This window comes from Helobdella robusta, assembly GCF_000326865.2.
Source record: "Helobdella robusta unplaced genomic scaffold HELROscaffold_23, whole genome shotgun sequence".
NCBI lineage: Eukaryota > Metazoa > Annelida > Clitellata > Rhynchobdellida > Glossiphoniidae > Helobdella > Helobdella robusta.
The window spans coordinates 2426586-2446031 of NW_008704216.1; the positions used below are offsets into that span (position 1 = coordinate 2426586).

Consider the following 19446-nt stretch of genomic DNA (forward strand, 5'->3'; position numbering starts at 1 on the left):
GCAGATTTGGCAAAAGAGTGTTTAACACGAATTAAGAAAAAGCGAGAAGAAGAAGACGATCGTAAACCGGGGCGTTTAAGTTCAATTAATATATCTGATAAGTACTTAGGAAATAATTTAGATTGAGACTTATACATGAACGTGCAAATTTTAAAAATTATTCTATATTTTATAGGTAGCCAGTGCAAGAGAACAAGATATGGAGATATATGAGAAAAGAAAGGGGCACGAGCAACTAGACGAGCAGCAGAGTTAAAAGCTTTACTTAAAGGATAGAGTATAGAGTCAGGAAGACCATAGTAGAGCGAGTTACAATAATTAATCCTAGATAAGACTAACGAAGTAACAAGAAGGAGAAGAGTAGGATCATCAAGAAAAGGCAAAAGTTTTTTTATTCTACGTAGATGAAAGTAAGAGTTTCTAGCAACACTATTAATCTGAGAAGAGAGAGACATAGTAGAATCAAAGACCTAATTATTAGACCTAAGATTAAAGTAAAAAATTCGCCGCCGAACTTCTCTCGTCGGAGACAAAGGAGTGTTAGAGAGGCTTAAGAGAAAGTCTCTAGAATAAGACATAATAATATTTACAAGTTAAAGAAAAAGATGTAGAAAGATATAGAAAAAAAATAGTCATAGTAAAAAAAAGAGAACTCACTTGTTCAGAAGCAAAAAACAAGAATCCACTCAAATTACAAAACCATCGAGAAAACGTGCCGTCATCACGCTAAACGTAAACCAATAAGTTAAGATAATTTAATATATATAATTATTTTTGTAAAGTTAGATATACAGTTTTAATAAACAGCTTTCCAATTCATTCTCGAGTGTAAAGGACCTATTTCGATTATCAATCATCTCCAGTGCTTGTTGCAGTTCATATCGAGAATTTGAATAACTGTATAACAAATTCCCTATATATACTGCAACACGTGCTGGGTTATACAAATTCGGTAGATTTCATAAATTAGAGAAGAAGAAGAGAAGGAGAGAGAAGAACAGAGACAAGTTCGTATGCATGAGAAAGCACCCATCCATCTTTCACGTCTTTAATGTCATTACAGAATATTCAGTCATCGGTAGAACGAGGAATAACTGAATGGGAATGAAAGAAAGAGAAAAAAAAGGAGAGAGTGAGAAAGTGAAATAGAGAGAGAGAAAAAAAAGAGGGAAAGAGAGAGATGGGCATGGAAGTGTGAGTAAAAAAGAGATGCTGAGAAATTGAATGAAAAAAAGCTGGAAACTAAATGAACGGAAAAAAAAATTATGAATGAATGAGTTCCCGCTGTCGACGCGTGTTATTTCCTTCCCATCCACATTCTGGAAGAAAAACTAAATGCATTTTGTTTTTTAATTTGTCTATACCCATTTGTGTACAAATCAATATTTATTTTTACACACATACATATATGTGTGTGCATGTGTATATGTGCGTATGTGCTGTATATGTAAAAATGTATGTTTGCGTACGTGTGAGCGTGTTAGTATGTGCTTATATGTGTTTTGTGTGCTTCATAAGTGTCAGGGAATGTGGTTCTTATGAGGAGTTGTTTAAATTATCAAATCTTCCCATCCAAGACGTAAACATTTATACAACGGAACGAACTGAAACGAACTGACAGACAGACAGGGAATGAAGAGCTTGAAAGTTAGAAAGGAGAAGAGGTTCAAAGGAGGTGTGCGGTGCTGGTTCAAACGATAGAGGTGTCTCATACATTTCATGTTCAGTTTAATTGCTTTTTAACAGCTCCCATGAAAACTAGTTCAAAAACACCTCACTTTAAACAAAATGTGCTTGAATTTGTGTTTGCCTGCATGGTTGTGTGGGCGTGTGTGTGCGTGCGTGTGCACGTGTGTATGTGCTTGCTTGTGTGTGTGTGCGTGTGTGTGCGTGTGAGAACTGAAAAGCCTTTAAATGTATTAGGAAGAAAAGAGAGTGTAAGCGGCTTGCTGCCTGTCAAAGATGGGTGATTAAGCGAGTTAGAAAGGAAATAAATTATATTTGAAATTGCGTGAAGACGTGAAAATTTGCAAAAAATCATACGAGTCACTTCTTAAAAGGCAACGAAGCAAAATAAACGAAAAATAATTTTAAAAACAATACAAACAGACAGACAGACTTAAAGAAAAAAAAACAAGTAACTAGGAACAACTTAACAAAGACAACAAACATAACAAAATAATATTTATTTAAAAGAAAATTAGAGCGAATACATGCAACTTGCATCGTTACGTACGTCTCAATAATTTTTTAGAAAAAACACGTTCAAATTTATTATTAATAAAATTTTATTATCTTCTTTCTTCTTTTGCTGTTTTCCTATAATTTTTCTATCACTCTTCTCTCTCTCTCTCTCTCTCTCTCTCTCTCTCTCTCTCTCTCTCTCTCTCTCTCTCTCTCTCTCTCTCTCTCTCTCTCTCTCTCTCTCTCTCTCTCTCTCTCTGTCTTTCTTACTCTCTCCCTCTCTGTCTCTCTTGTTTTTCTTCTCTTTTTTTCCTCTCTTTCTCTTTCCAACTTCCTGTCTGTAAAAGTGTTTTTTCTAATATTAATATAAAGACAAGTAGAAATGTTCGAGCTTGTACTGTGAGGTTTGCAGCAGGGACATATGAGGGGAGCGTTGTTTAATATTAATTGAAGCCTCATAACTTTCTGCCATAAGGACGTCCAACTAACTCCAATCTGCTGAATGACAACCAACACACCACACACACACACACACACCACACACACACACACACACACACCACACACACACGTGCCTGCCCATTCATTCTCATTTCTTATAAATACATATGAAAAATATGAATCATGCATTTAATGAGAGACAATAAATATATGATTTTATATGACACTCTGTGAGCAGTAATAATGATGATAATAATAATAATAATAAGAAGAAAAATAATAAGAACGGAAATTCTTTTTTAAACACCAAACTCAAAAGCGAAATATTTAAAATAAAATAAATAAATGTGTATGTCTATGCGTGTGTGTGTTTGTGTGCATGTGTATGTGTGTGCGCGCATATGTGTGGTGTGTGGAGCACATGTGGTTGATGTTTGCACGTACATGTGTGTTGAGGTGATCAATCAATGGAGGACGTAGTGGGATCAAATAACATTGCTCCATTCATCATGCCTGGCTAACTGGGTGGCCAGTCGACTCTTGAACATTTATATATATATATATATATATATATATATATATATATATGTATGTATATATATATGTGTGTGTGTTTGTGTGTATGCGCGCGTGTGTGCCCGTGTTTCTGCATTACCTATGCCTAACCGAGGTCAATGCGTTATATATAATAAATTTTTCGTTCGTTTTCATTTTTGTGTTTTTCCATTCTTGTATTTATAGGTGTGCATATTTTTTTATGTTGAAACATTTTTGTTATTTTTTGTCGTTATTAAATTTGTTGTTTGTACTATCAGCTGTTGGCTGTATTACAATTGATAACTAATTAATTAAAGTCCTATTCGATTCATTTTGCTTGCATGTTGTCAATTAAACAACAAAAATCAAAAAATGTATAAATATCCTGTGCCCTACCTGCAGTACACTCGTCCAGTAGAGTACTGGTGAACTGTATTTTAAACAGAATGTCTGTGCTTGTTAGTTACGTACGAACGTGCATGCGTGAGTGAGTGAGTGAGTGAGTGAGTGAGTGAGTGAGTGAGTGAGTGAGTGAGTGAGTGAGTGCAGAGCGGCGAATTGAAGTTGTCCTGTTGATAAATCTTTGAAAGTGTTTGCATGTACGTTGGCATTATTTTGTTTTTAAGTTAGGAGCAAAACTTTTGGAGGCATACTTGGTTATTATCGTTATTATTTATTTAAAGGAACAATATTATAATTAACAACGAAGTCATTATTCTTTTCTTTTTCTTCTTCGTCATCATCTTCATCATCATCCTCCTCCTCATCATCATCCTCCTCCTCCTCATCATCATCATCATTGTCATATTAAATATCATTATCATACACGTGCTTCTTTTCCCTATAAATTTTATATGTCCATATTTTTTCCATAAAAAGTGACTTCGTATCATAATGCATGTAAGTAACGCGTGCGTGCGTGCTTATACCTTGGGAAACCATTTATGCATGTTCATGTTTGTCCTCATGTTCATGTGTTTGTCCGCATGTTCATGTTTGTCCTCATGTTCATATGTTCGTCCGCATGTTGGCATGTTTGTCCGCATGTTCACGTGTTTGTATGAAGCTCATACGTTTGTACGCCTATTCTCAGGTACGCTTGCATATTCATAAATCTGTCTGCATTGCCTGAATGCTCGCTCGTCAGACTTTCAATTAACTTCTTCATTCAAACTTTTTTATCTTAAAAACGACTTGGACGAGAAAGGCGAAATCTCCCAACCCCACTTGCATGCACTTATGATTAACGTGATGACCATTTCAACAATCAAGCGAACGTTGAGTGACGTCACATTCAAAATAATATTAATAATTCCATCCAAAGTTCCGTGAGCACGAGAGTCTGACTTCATCTGTGCACATTTTCAGCGCCTGACCTTCAAGTGTATCGAGTTTGTGAGAAGTTTTAAACCTTTTGTTTTTACTGTTCATATGTGTATTGAATGTATAATATGTATGGTACATAATTTTGTATGTCTGTGCTTTTTATAAATACATATGTGCAATTTTGTATAGTGATGTGGTGTACACATATGTATGTATATGTTTGTGTATGTTGGTGATTGTATACACAATGCAACTAAGTTTAATTTTACCGAATGGTCCTATATTGAAGGGTTATGAAAGTTAATTAATTCGATAGCTGTGGTATAAACTATTGTATGGTTAGTTAATACCTGGTATGAACTGCGTATTTGCAGGGCATTGTATGTATTGTATGGTCAGTTAATACCTGGTCTGAACTGTGTATTTGCAGGGCATTGTATGTATTGTATGGTCAGTTAATACCTGGTCTGAACTGTGTATTTGCAGGGCATTGTATGTATTGTATGGTCAGTTAATACCTGGTCTGAACTGTGTATTTGCAGGGCATTGTATGTATTGTATGGTCAGCTCACCAACTTTAATAGACTTTCCTTTGATTTGACGTATAAGAAGTCACCCTCATCACTCTGACATCATTCTTTTCTAGCCAATCGTGTTCATTCATTATTACGTCATCAACATCGTAAACAACATCATCTTCATAGTAATAATGATTATTATCATCATAAACTTCGAAGCCATTATAATAATTATTCTTACCGTTAAAAATTGTTATAAATGGTAATTAAAAAAGATGGTTCATTCAAAATTATTATAACGGATGTTTAACATTACGTCTCATTTGCATTCACTCTTTAATGTTAATTTGTATGCATGTGTTTATGTATGTATGTATGTGTGTGTGTATATATTTATATATGTATGTATGTGTGTGAGTGCATTTATGTGTGTACGTATGTATATATGTGTGTACGTGTATGAAAGTATGTACGCACGTACGTATGTATGTGTGTGTGTGTATGCATGTATTAGTGCATGTCCGTGCCTGCATTTTTCTTCAACAAATCTTGGCAAATAATAATACTATCGATCTGATCTCCTAATTTACATTATAAATATTTTATTTATATATTTATTTATAACAATATTATTTAAAACATTAATTATTTTTAATATTCTTATAACTTAAATTTAATTCACTTATCAAAAAAATTCTTCAAAAATTAAATAGTAAATAATTTATTTTCACATTTTTTAGGATAATAAAAACTTTTACAACACGTAAACAACATTGAAAAAAAATATACACATACATAAATATATATATATATGTATATATATATATATATTATTTATATATATGAATAATACAAAATGACACGAACATTACACACACGAGTACAACAATCAAAGTATCAACGTATCATTATATAGACATATGAAAGTAAGAAAGAATGTTAATAAATATTAGAAAGTAATAAAGTATATATATATATATATATATATATATATATATATATATATATATATATATATATATATATATATTGGATTAGGACCGTCAGAAAGCAATTATTGATGAGAATGTTCCGCGTTAGTTAGCTTCCTGTTAAATTTTTCGATTTTTTTAACGGTAGATTGTAAATCATCGTCAAGTTTCTTGAGTTCAGAACAAAAATTATAGAACAGCTTTATTCGAAGATGGTATAGGAATAGCGAAAAAAGCTTTTCTGTTCTTTGTTCTATCATGCTTAAAATAAATAAAATTTTGGTTTTGTCAAGAAATTTTTTCAAGCAACTTGACAATTGACAATGATTTACAGTCTACCGTTAGAAAAATCGAAGCCAACTAATGAGGAACATACTCTGATTTTCATCTTTCTCTCTCTCTCCCTCTCTCTCTCTCTCTCTCTCTATATATATATCAGGTGTGAAATTAAAAAATATTATTTTGATTCATGCCTTTCGTCTGTCAAAAATAAATTTTATTTAAATTACATTTAATTACAAAAAAATCAGTAATATCTAGAGTAGTATTATTAAAAGTAAAATAGTGATACATGATATAGTGTTGGTTTATTAGCGTGTGGATTGTAAGAGCAATGTTAATATGTAACTATAGTAATTGTAAAGTAAAGTAGCAGTAATATAAATAGTAGTATTGTATAGTTTAGGTGGTTACGTGTTGTAAAAATAAACAAAAATCTCATAAAAAATACTAGCAATTCTTGCTAAAGTAATCTTACAAGAACTTGTCATCCGTGTAGCATTATACAATAATTTTCATTTTAATTATCATTAGTAATATTATTATATTAATTTAGTAATATCGTAATACAAAAATACCACTAACTTAAGTATAAAAATATTTCAGTGTACATTCATTTTAGTAAAAAATAAAATCTAATTGTAACATTTAATAACACAGTATAACGTGTATAGATTGTATTGCCTTGACGGGCTGAGATAAATTAGTTAAATTATTTTTACTGTATGTGTTTGTTTGTGTGCTCCTAAGTTGTTGCCCCTGTCATTAATTATCCTCAATTAATAAGTATATATATATATATATATATATATATATATATATATATATATATATATATATATATTCTCCTTCAAATGCAGCAATTTATGAAATCTACCGAATTTCTAACGTTGGATAGTTAGTTTTTTATTACATTTTTCAATAATTCTAACCAGATCCTTGTCGTCATTGTTTATATTATAAAAGTTAGTATAATATACAGTATTCCAATTCATACTCGATTGTATAGGAAACCGGAATAGGTTCTATACAGACACTCGAGAATGAGTTGGAAAACTGTATACTATTCTAACTTTAACAATGATATATACTATTCTACTATTCTAACTATTCTAATAAAATGAATAATGACAAGAATCAGTGGTAGCAGTATTACTATTAGTAGTAGTAGTAGTAGTAGAGTAGTAGTAGTAGTAGTAGTAGTATTAGTGGTAGAAGTAGTAGTAGTGGTAGTAATGATAGCAGTGGTAGTAGTAGTAGTAGCAGTTGTACAAATGCTATTAATGTTTGATTGGCTGATTGATTGATTGATTGATTGATTGATTAATAAATCAATGATGAGAAAGGTGAATGATGATAATTAGTTACGTAGAATAGAAATTTAAAAAAAAATATGGAAACACAAAAATTAAAAAGAAAAACATAAAAAAAAACATTACGTACACCATCATCATAATCATCACCGAAATCATCATCATGGTACTAATATCACTATGGCCATCATCATCATCATCATCAACATCATCATCATTACTATTATCACTATACAACCATCATTATCACCACAACCAGAATCATTATCATCATCAACATCAGCATCATCACTATTATCACTATACAACCATCATTATCACCACAACCAGAATCATTATCGTCATCATCAACATCATCATCACTATTATCACTATACAACCATCATTATCACCACAACCAGAATCATTATCATTATCATCATCATCATCATCACTATTATCACTATACAACCATCATTATCACCCCAACCAGAATCATTATCATCATCATAATAACAATCATACCATCATCATCATCATCATAAACGAAATCATTTTTACATACTCCTAATTTCATCAGATCTACATCATCACCGTCATTATCATCATCATCACCGTCATCATCAGCATCATCATTGTGTGATCATAAATAAAGAATTTTTAATGAACAGATTGTGTAGTACAGATTAAAAGAAAAAGGTGAAACTAAAAAGCAATTAAATGAAACATGTGTAAGAATAACATTGTCAAAAACCCGGGGAAACTTTATGTGCGTATGCACGTGTGTATATATATATATATATATCAATAATATATATATATATATGTGAACACATATGTACAAATAAATAAGTATATATATATATATATATATATATATATATATATATATATATATATATATATATATATATATATATATATATATATATATATATATTCAAATATATATATATATAATTTGAAATCAAAATAAAATAAATAATTAAAAAAGAAAATGTATAGGAAATCTGAAAGAAGAATTATGAATAAATAAAAAATTAAATGAATGAACAAATTAAGTTATTTTAATCTTTCAAAAAAAATGACATGAAATGAAAATTAAACATAGATTAACCAAAATATTAAAAAGTGGTAATGGTGTGTGCTTGTGTGCGTGTGTGTTTGGTGTGTGTGTGTTTGTGTGCGAGTGTGTGCGTGCGCGTGCGTGAGTGTCTGTTACTATCCAATTACATAGACATAAGATCAATTTTTTACATCAGATTATTAAATAATAATATAAACAACAACAACAACAACAACAATGATAAAAATTAAATAAAAACAACAATAATAATAAAAACAATAATAATAATAATAATAATAATAATAACATTATGAAGTAACGATTTGCTGGTTGCCGCCAGGCAAATGTTCACCAATCAGCTGCTGTCCGTTGTCGTGGAGAAGGTTGCCTGCATCCAACGATGACATCATCGCCGATGACGTCAGTGCCATGGATCGATTGACCCGCCGGGTCCTACTTCGAATTTCGTTGTGGGCCATGTGCAGTGGTCTGTGAACCTGGGATAGGGTAGGTGGACGGGTGGGTGGATGTTATAGATCATTTTTTATGAGCAATATCTGGCAGTTGAACACACATCAAACAAACCAACAAATTTTGAAAACAAATGAAACATAAGAGATACACAAACCAAACAAATTTTATTTAGTAAGAAAACTTCTGTGAAGGAAAAAAAAATGAAAATATGCTAATTTATAAAAAAATTTTGAAAGTTAGCCATCCGAAACCGAAAACACAAACAAACACATCAAAAAATAAACTAACAAACAGACAGACCCACAGACAGGCTAAATCTCAGCAGACAGACAAACAGACAAATGGGAAGAAAAAGACACTAACAAACAGACAAATACATCACAAACAGGCAAACAGACATAGAGACACGCAGCCAAGACAAGCATAAACACCTTGTGTAGTTTGTAGTAGCAACCGCAAGCATTGCACAACAACTCCTTCGACTCAGACCTCCTCCAGGCCGTCGTCTTCGTCGTACCACAGTTTTCACAACAGCCCGTCCTTAGTAGACGCCTCTGAATGATGGCAATGATGATAATTTAACTTTTTTTTTTGGGATGTCTGATTCTATGGATTAATGGTTTTAATTGTTTTGGATATGACCAAATTGGATTCATATCCAGTTATGTTATGCTATGATGACGTAGACAATGATGATGCACGTTGCTAATGAGGATGATGATGATGATGGTGGTGGGGATGTTTGCGTGCTGGTGTAATGGTTAAGGTGCCTGGCATTGCTGATGCGGTGACCGTGTTCGAATGTAAAGAGATCCCCACATATCACACGCAAGAGTGTGTGATCGGTTGATTCACGTGTATTTAAATGCCCTGTGTGTGTGTTTGTTGAAATAAACACAAGTGCCTCAGTCGCTTGCTATGGCATTATATAAAATGACATTATCATCATCATTATAATTATCATTATTATCTTTATTATTATTATCATTATTATTATTATGACAATAACAAGGAAATAATGAATATTATAATGGTAATGAAAAATGGGATAAAAGTGATGATGATGCAAAATTCTGATGACGGCAATGACGAAGATGACAATCATCATCGTCATGATTGATGATGACTTTTGAAATGATGGTGATGATGAGGATGGTGGTGGTGATTGAGGAGGTAGCAATAATGATGAATGGTGAAACTGCTGATTGTGTGCTACTACTTAAATCACAGTTTCTGTAAATTTAAAAATTCCATGTTAAAAATGTAAAACCTTGTAAGAAAAGATTGGCTGAGGTGACTGCTTCTGATTGGAATGAAAATTCAACAAATGAGCTTTTTGCTTTTTTAGTCTGCCAATTGAAATGCTGGATAGTAGGTCGCTGTGGTAATCTCTTTCCGATTGGTTGACCCAGTTACTGTTGTTGTCGTTGTGCAATTGATTGATGGAATGTAGAAAAGAATTGTTGAGATGTAAGTTGCTAGAGTTGTGTGAGACCTGCCAATGAAAATTTATCAATTATTTAGCTATATTTCATTTATATAATTCAGTCGTTCTTAAACAATTTATGCAATTTCCAATAAACAATCATGAAAATTTTAAATAAATATATATATATATCAGCAGGAAGTAAATTATTTTTCCATGATTCCATAACCACATAAGAGCAAGAAACGTGATTGTACTCATTTTGAAACAGTAGTACATGCATATAAAAATCTGTCAATTTTCATACAAAGTCCTCCTTTGAACCATATAAACTTTTGGCTCTGGTGAAATCATTGATGTGTTGCCCTACCAGATTACTCAAACAAGAATTGAACCTGAAGACTTAGTTGTTGTGGGTGGGCCTAGCCACCAACAGCATACCATGTCTTCAGAAATAACCAAGACACTTAGGCATAAGACTAATTCATTAATTAAAACCACAAAAAATTTAGACTATTTGATTAGTTTAAAAAAAAACAAAAAAGCCAAAATTGAAGCAAATGATAAAATGCTTAACTAAATAAAATCAAACATAGATATATTTTTAAATAAAGAATTTAAAATTAAATAAAAATATAAAATTATAACAGTATATATATATATATATATATAATGTTCAATCTCTTACATCACCACTGACTCTATCTCCACCATTGAACAACGCTACTGAATTGATACTTATGTTTTGTCTATTTCGACAACTCATTATAAAGAAACAAGCAGATTATTGTTTAAAGTTTAAAAAATAATAAACAAATAAAGGTAATTAATTTATTTAAAAAAAAAAATTAAAAATTTAAAGTATTCTAACATTAGCATAATCATAGTCATCCCCAGCATCTTCGACCTTTACCTTACTGAGGTCAAACTCCTCATTGTCCACATAACCATCTTCATCATCGTCTACAAATTTGATGTTATTTATAGAATATTGAGTTTCATCAAATCGAGTTGTCGAGTTGTGTGTGGAAGGTTCCTCGCTATAAATTTCATTCTTTAGAGAAGAGTTCTCATCATCATCTTCATTATCATCATTCACATTGTTGTTGTTGTGGCTATTGTCATATAAATCATCTAGTGTACTGCTAAAAGTTAATGAGCTATTGTTATTATTGTTGTTCAGGCTGTTGCGGTTATCAATAGTTTTGTTGTTTTTGACGTGGCATTTTCTGTCTGGAAACTGCAAAAAAGAATACATGATTAGAAATGTGACTTGGTATTAAATGTTGTTAGATAATAAAAAAAAGTTAAATGAAAAAAATAATACATTTTTATCGTCCGGCAAGTGGCGATTAGCTTTGGAAAAGTTCTCGTGGGAAGCAAAATTAGAATTTGAGTTTATGATAATGTCAAAGTTGTTACTATCATCATTTTGATTTTCGTCATTCATAAATTCCTGACTGACCTGAGTAGTATTATTATTACTACTGTTGAAAATGTTATTATTATCGTTGTTGTTGTTATTATCACCACCATCATCATCATCAGATATTAATGTAGAACTAATTGAAATTGATGGTTTCACTTTTTTCCTCCGACTACTGCTGCTGCTGTTGTGGCCATGGACATAACCGAGGTTCTTGTTTATACTTACAGAGTTCGAAGCAATATAGTTATTTTTCTTTTGAACAGTAATAGTGTTGTTATTATTTTTGTTGTTAATATTATTATTGTTGTTACCAGAATCATCATTATTATGATCAACAACTTCCCTGATGTTAACCAGCAACACTTCGTTGCGATCAATCGTGACGGCCAATAGGCCATCCACTGAAAACTGAGATTCGAATTTAAGACCTGATTTACAAAGCAATAAAATCGCCTCACACAACCCTGTTTTCAGCCAATTTTCGGCGTCTGGGGACAAAATCATATTTCGACAAATGTAAACAAATCTTTATATCTTAACAATTTTTAAAACTGATAATTCCTGAAAAATTAAGCCGATCTATTATTCAGTGTCTTTCTAACTTTTTCGATATTCTTGATATTTATATTAATTTCCTGATTACTTTTAACAATTTAAAAACAAAAATCGATTAGCCAACGGTGAAACTAAACGCCGCAATTACTAAAACAGACCATAGCCAAGTAATGCCATGTTTCGTGTCATTGTATTAATATTAATCACATAACCAGAATTTTATAAGTATCAATCGATTGTTTTAAAAGCGCTATTTCCGCTATGTTCAAGAGCGCTCTTCAATTAATTTTGCAAACAGATAGGTCTTGAGATTCGCTCTAAACTTTGTAAATGATGTAGAAGTCGTCAGAGAAGGAGGTAGAGTTCCTGAGAAATGGGTATAATCTGGTATTCGAAAGGATTAAAAAAAAATTTGAGACAATTTCTTCCTTTTGAAGTGTTTTTATAAAATATCCACGGAAAAGTATTACCTAAAAAATGTTCTAACGAAATTTGCCCCGATCCATATGTACAGGATTGATCTGGCGCCAACAGACAAACCGGAAATATTATACACATACACAAATCAATTACATGCGGCCATCAGTTGTAAAACGTTATACATATTCATGCAGATGACATCATTGGCGTCCATCTTGACAGTGTAGTTGGTAGCCGCTCGAACTCTTGAGGATGCAGCTCAGGGTATGTATGTATGTATGTATGTATGTATGTATGTATGTATGTATGTATGTCTGTATGTATGTATAAATAGTTTCTGTTTGATATGTTGATTTAGCCATTATGATATGTTGTAAAATGTTTCTAGTAAATGTTTATGCTACGTGAATTATTCTTTGAGAACTACAACGGAGTTTATATAATAATAATAATAATAATAATAATAATAATAATAATAATAATAATAATAATAATAATAATAATAATAATAATAATGTAGAGAATCATCAGTATAGAACCACCACAGGTAACAAACAGATCAGATCATGTACTTGTATACTTATCTTAGTTGGTGCAGCAATGGTACAATAAATAACAATTTAATACATTATTGAAACGCTGTATAAAAACAAATATTAAAATAATCAATGATAAATAATTACTATATGAGTAGATGTACAACAATGGGTAGTTAATTGTTCAAATCATCTTGCATCATCTGTTCAATAATTTTTCGTCTCTCCTCTTGCCTTCTCATCTCCATCTCCAGCACACTCTCACGACCTCGATCCACTTTTCGTGATGACGTTGATGATGAGGTGGGTGGCGTTTGATGCCCGTGATTTGTCGAACTGTCGTTGAGTCTATTACTATTTTTAACATTATAATCGTTACATGTGTGATGACATTTCGCATCATTAGCGAAACTATTATTATTGCACTTATTTTTGTGGTTGCGGCTGTCGTTCGTATTCATGTTGAGGCTACCGTCCTGGAGGTGGTTGTTGCAGTTGTCATCGTCGTCGTCGTTATTATTATTATTATTTTTCTCGGTATTGTTGTTTTTGCTGCTTCCGCTCATGTTCTGCATGTTTTTCAGCACGAGTTGCTCAAATGAGTCGAAATCATCAACCTGTGATGAGCAAGTTTGTGAATATGAAAATAATGTCATCATCATCTTCAACATGTAAACAATATCATCATCAACTTCTCTATCATCAACAAACTATTAAAAACATCATCAGCTTTATTGTAATTATCATCATCACCATCGTCATCACAGCTGAGTTTCACTGGCCCCACCCGTTGTGAAAGCTTTTTTAAATAAAAGCCAGAAAAAAGACCGTTTTAGTAGAAAATCGAGAAAATCAACAAAAAATTGGAAGCAAAAAAGGTCGTCAGCCACACTGCCACAAATTTTCCCCCCTTCCCCCGTGAAAATTTTAGCCCCTATAAAAATTTAAAAATTTTCAAAATATTGGCCCCCATCAAAGTTGTCGTCTAAATCCGTCACTGCCCACACACACACACACACACACACACACAAACACAAACACACACAAACCATTTGTTAGTATATATTGTTAATACATGATAGCACATTATACAGCACAGTACAGTACAGTGCACACCACTCACGTGTTCCGGTTGTACTTGGAACATCAGCGTTACTTTCATGGGGCATGACGGTAGGCCCGCTTCATCCAAACTGGTAACCTTTGAAAAATATCAATTTTAACAATCTAATTTTAATGATAACATTGCAATTACCACTACTATTACTACTTCTACTACTACTGCTACTATTACGATCACCCCCACCACCACCACCACCACCACCACCACCACCACCACTACTACTACTACTACAACTGTTGCTAATACTACAATTACTACTACTAATACTATATAATATCATTAATATATCACAATTTATCAATAAAACACAAAACCTAGTTAGTAAAAGTTGATAGTACCGCTGTTGCTACTACTACTATCATTTCACTATCATTAATGTTAAAAATTAGAGTCACAAACAACACAAAAAAAGTAAACCAGTCAATAACCAGAAAAAGGTTTCAGTAGCGAGTTAAAAAGTTATTTGTCCAACAAAGCATTTAATCACAGTACAATCCTCTGAGGAATGTCAATAGAATAAATAACATAATAACAATAATAATAACATGAGTAAAGTATTAATAATATTTAACACCAATAATAATGATGATAACAATAAGCACCAACAGCTTGACATTGTTTGGCGTATTGCACGAGGCACAGACCCTTCTTGTTGGCTGGTAGGATCAGTTCTCTTACGGCACCATACTGCAAAAAATAGATGATTTGATTGATGATTGTGTTGGTTGATTGGTATTGAAGTTGATTCACAAACAACAGATGATTTGATTGGTTTGTATTGAAGTTAATTCACGTGTAACAGATAATTTGAATGGTTGGTTGGTTAGTATTGAAGTTAATTCACATGAAGTTAAAACAATTATAAATAAATGAAGACTACCTATAATATTATACATATATTAACAGATGTATCAATAAGATCAGGGTAGCTAAATTGGAAATAATATATACATACAATATGAAGAGAGAAAGTGAAAGAATAGGAGAGAAAGAGAGAGAGAGAGAGAGAGAGAGAGAGAGAGAGAGAGAGAGAGAGAGAGAGAGAGAATGCTTTCTAAATTTTACTCCAAGAAATTATTATAATTTTACCATAATGTTATATTGTAAAGGCAAAGATATGGTTTGAAATTATTATTATCATTAACAATACATTAACATATACACGTGAAAGAAGAATAAGAAGGCAATGAATCAGTTGCACCTTTGAAAAAATAGCTTTCAATTTTTTTTCATCGTAGCCGTGGCCCGGTGAAGGCTTCCACTTAACCTTCAAAAATTGCATAAAAAAATTAGCTAATAAAAATTATTAGGTTACATTATGAATTTTATTTTAAAAAAATTTGATTTTTAATTTTGTATTAAAATTTAAAATATCTCTTCAAACTAACAAGTTACTCAATCAATCAACCAATCAATCAATTAGTTTGTAAAGCGCAATTTCCGCGATGTAATTGAATGTAATAAATAATTATTTGCATGTATATTGCAATAATTAATTTATTATTAATAAGATAATTATTACTGACCTTGACATTATACCCACCCTCATTGTCACCATCTTTCATTTTGCTCTCTTTCATTAGTTTTCTCTTCAGTCGATCTCTCTCTTCTTCAGCTTCTCGTTCTCTCTCTGCATTCAGTCTGGCTTGTTTTATCAATTCCTCTTGCTGTTGTGTGGTGAATGTTTAAGATGAAGATTGTTGACAATATAATATGCTTTTAATTGAAGACAGCAAAAAATATTTTATTCAAAAAAAATTAAATTTAAAAATTGGATTAAGAAGAGCCAATCAAATCAAAGTATCAGACTAATTATGTTGCTTCAAATCTTGAAATTTGTTGCTAATATGATCACTATATTATTTTTTACAATTTGTGAATTGAATGAAAAGTTTTTGCAACGAAAAAAAAACAAATAAAAAATATCAAAATACAAACCAGTTTGAAAGCATCTTCTTCTTCCTTCTGCTTCTTCACTTTTGCTTCGTCAGCCACTAATTCTATATTTTAACATTTTTATCAGCACCATCACTTAATAAAATTTATACCCATCAAAATTAATGTCCATTGGAGTTGATGTAGATCAAAATAAATATTAAAATTAATTATCATTAATAAAAAGAGAACTAGCAAGTAGTGGTTATCTGCAAATTATTAAATAAAAACCAAGTAACTAAATAAACATTCTAAAATGCAATCATGTGTACAAATATGGCAGGGTAACAAGATAAAAAAAATGTATGAATATTAACTATCGGCAAATCTCTTCCTTACGGCATCCATCTCCCTCCTCTTCTGTTCTGCCTGCTCCTTGGCTTTGATGACTCTGTCGTATTCATCCTGAATAAATGATAATTAATTTCATATTTTTATTGATACTGCTAAAATAAGGAAATGGTAAGTAGGAAATATAAATTAAAACATTTTTCTTAAATTTTGAATAATTTTTATTGAATATTTGTAGAAAAAACTACCACACAAAAAACATCTTAGAAATTGGTCTTAAAAAGTAGCTATGAATTTACTTTTTGAACGGGATCTGAGAGCAACTCAAATGCTTTCTGTAACAACTGGAACTGTTCAGCTAGAAATTTTTTAATGTTAATAAAATTAATGAAGATAATATTATCAAAATAAATTTATATAAAATAGATAAATTGACTGATTAATCACGAATGAGACTGAACTTAGATGCTAGCTACAATGACTGACCTATATAATGTATATATATATATATATATATATATATATATATATATATATATATATATATATATATATATATATATATAGGTACATATTATGCAAGCAGAGAGATCATGACAAAAGAGAAGACTATCTCCTAAAGCCTTAATTAAATTAAATCTTAATTGATGGTCCTTAAGCGATTAAATAAAATAAAATTAATCAATAAAGTTTAATAATTTGAATTTATTTAATTTTAATTATTTTAAAGTAAAATCTGTTTTCCAAATTTATTATATTATTAATTGACATTATATAGATTATATATTTTTTTTATTTATAATTTATAATAAACTTCATTAATCAAAAATTATTAAATAAAAAAGCAGCCTAATCCTGAGCCGAACTTTTATTTAAGAGAGTTCAAAAAATTAAAAATATTAAATTAAAAAGTCATATTACTCCACACGGCAATCACCCACCCGCTTTTGGATTGTTTGGATTCTTGTCCGGATGAAGTTTGAGAGCCTGCTTCCTGTAGGCCTTCTTCACCAGTTTTTCGCTGGAAAGGCGAGGGACGTTCAACAGTTCGTAGAGGTCATATTTGCTCAGGTCGATGGCTTTCGAATTCGACATTTTATTTCTTTGAATGAATTTCCTAAACGAAATGAAACGGCGAACTAGTTAGAAGATTGTGTCGACCTGTATTAACGATGAATATTTGTTTTTTACTGAGCATAAATTTACTTTTAAAAACTAAACAAGTCAAACAAAGATACAACATCGTGGCACGTGTGCACAAAAATTTGAGATTAAAAAAAATGAAACAGTGTCGGTGTCGACATTACAGACGCTATTCAACTAAAAAGTATTTCATAATTTGCTAGTTGATACTAGAAACTTCAATTGAACACATGCTTGATTGATTAACTTCTATTGTCTAACAAAATCTCTTAGATTTGTATATAAGGCCATTTCCGTATCGTTCTAGTGGTGCTCTCAATGGTTAACGAGCGTACATCGTACGCATAATTTGCATATATTAATTGCATAATTATAATCCATTATTGCATATACAACAGGAGGGAGAGGATTTCCATGCATTCGAATGATATCAATGCAGCGCAAGAACGAGTGCTTTGTCGTTACCTCATCTCAGCCATCTCACTGGAATGGTTTGGTTTTGGGATGGTCACCCATGAATGATGCTGAAATGACATGACACGTATATATCGATATTTAATTTGAGTTTTATGAAATTATTTTTTATTTAAATAAGTATGTGTTTTTTGTTACTTTGAAGAAGTTTTTAAAAGCCTATTTTTTCAGTTTTCATGTGTCAAAAATAGCATTGAATAAATTTTTAAATTTTTTTTTAAATCGAGTGTAAATTACATAGAACGATGTTTGAAGTTGGATTATATCGTAACAAAATGGAAAAGTTTAAGAGTAGACCAATAAACATTAAATCATTTGAATTCAATATTACCCAACACAACCGGTAATTAATTTAATCAAAAATTAACAAATAAATCTTAACAAAACGAGTTAACAACTAACCATAACAAACAGTAGTAGTTGTAACAACTAAAATAGAACGAGAAAAAACAACAACTACCAAAACACACTCCCTGGTATTTCATCACCAGAGTCTTGTGCAAACAGCCTGGATGTTAATAGAAAAAAGAACACAAACACGCAATTCAGCAATCGGCCAACGAGCAATTTCAACCACAATAAATTTTCTAACTTCGAAGCCAACATTCATGATAAATAGTCACATCAACAGAATTTCAATGAGAAAATACTTTCATATAACTTTGGTAACTCGACCGGACAACATACAGCGTTTAATTAAATATAAAATTTTTCAATCAAGTTGGCACGTGGAAAAAAAGCGGATAATCATCCAATTAATTTAATAGGCTCGACGGAAAAGTTAATTAGTCTACAATCTTCATTAAAAACTTTTTCTAATTGCGACCATAAACCTTCAAGTCAATTTAATTTGGTTTAAAGTTTTATCAGCTTGGTTTGGCTTGGTACTACATAAACTCATTGTACATCCCATCATATTCATTTTATTGAAATTACACTTCATTTATATGGTATCTTAAAAGAAAATTACAGCATCACATTACTATTTCAACAATACATTCAAATGAAAATTATTTGATCGATCGA

General features: G+C 31.3%; 2 protein-coding genes across 2 annotated transcripts; both read right to left on the reverse strand.

The window, feature by feature from the left end:
* Positions 1 to 8922: 8922 nt before the first annotated feature.
* On the reverse strand, positions 8923 to 9618 carry HELRODRAFT_78647 (hypothetical protein; the record flags this gene model as incomplete). The annotated part of the gene is made up of 2 exons (XM_009019090.1): positions 8923 to 9111; positions 9520 to 9618. Coding segments are annotated over 2 exons (288 nt in total), but the record flags the coding sequence as incomplete, so codon positions are not given.
* Positions 9619 to 12863: 3245 nt separating this feature from the next.
* On the reverse strand, positions 12864 to 17991 carry HELRODRAFT_185580 (hypothetical protein). The gene is made up of 9 exons (XM_009019091.1): positions 17745 to 17991; positions 17103 to 17161; positions 16830 to 16917; positions 16516 to 16577; positions 16104 to 16244; positions 15779 to 15844; positions 15184 to 15264; positions 14578 to 14655; positions 12864 to 14071 (listed from the first exon to the last, which is right to left on the reverse strand). The coding sequence occupies exons 1-9, from the start codon at positions 17896 to 17898 to the stop codon at positions 13631 to 13633; spliced, it is 1170 nt and encodes a 389-aa protein (XP_009017339.1). The 5' UTR covers positions 17899 to 17991; the 3' UTR covers positions 12864 to 13630.
* Between the last annotated feature and the right edge of the window lie 1455 nt (positions 17992 to 19446).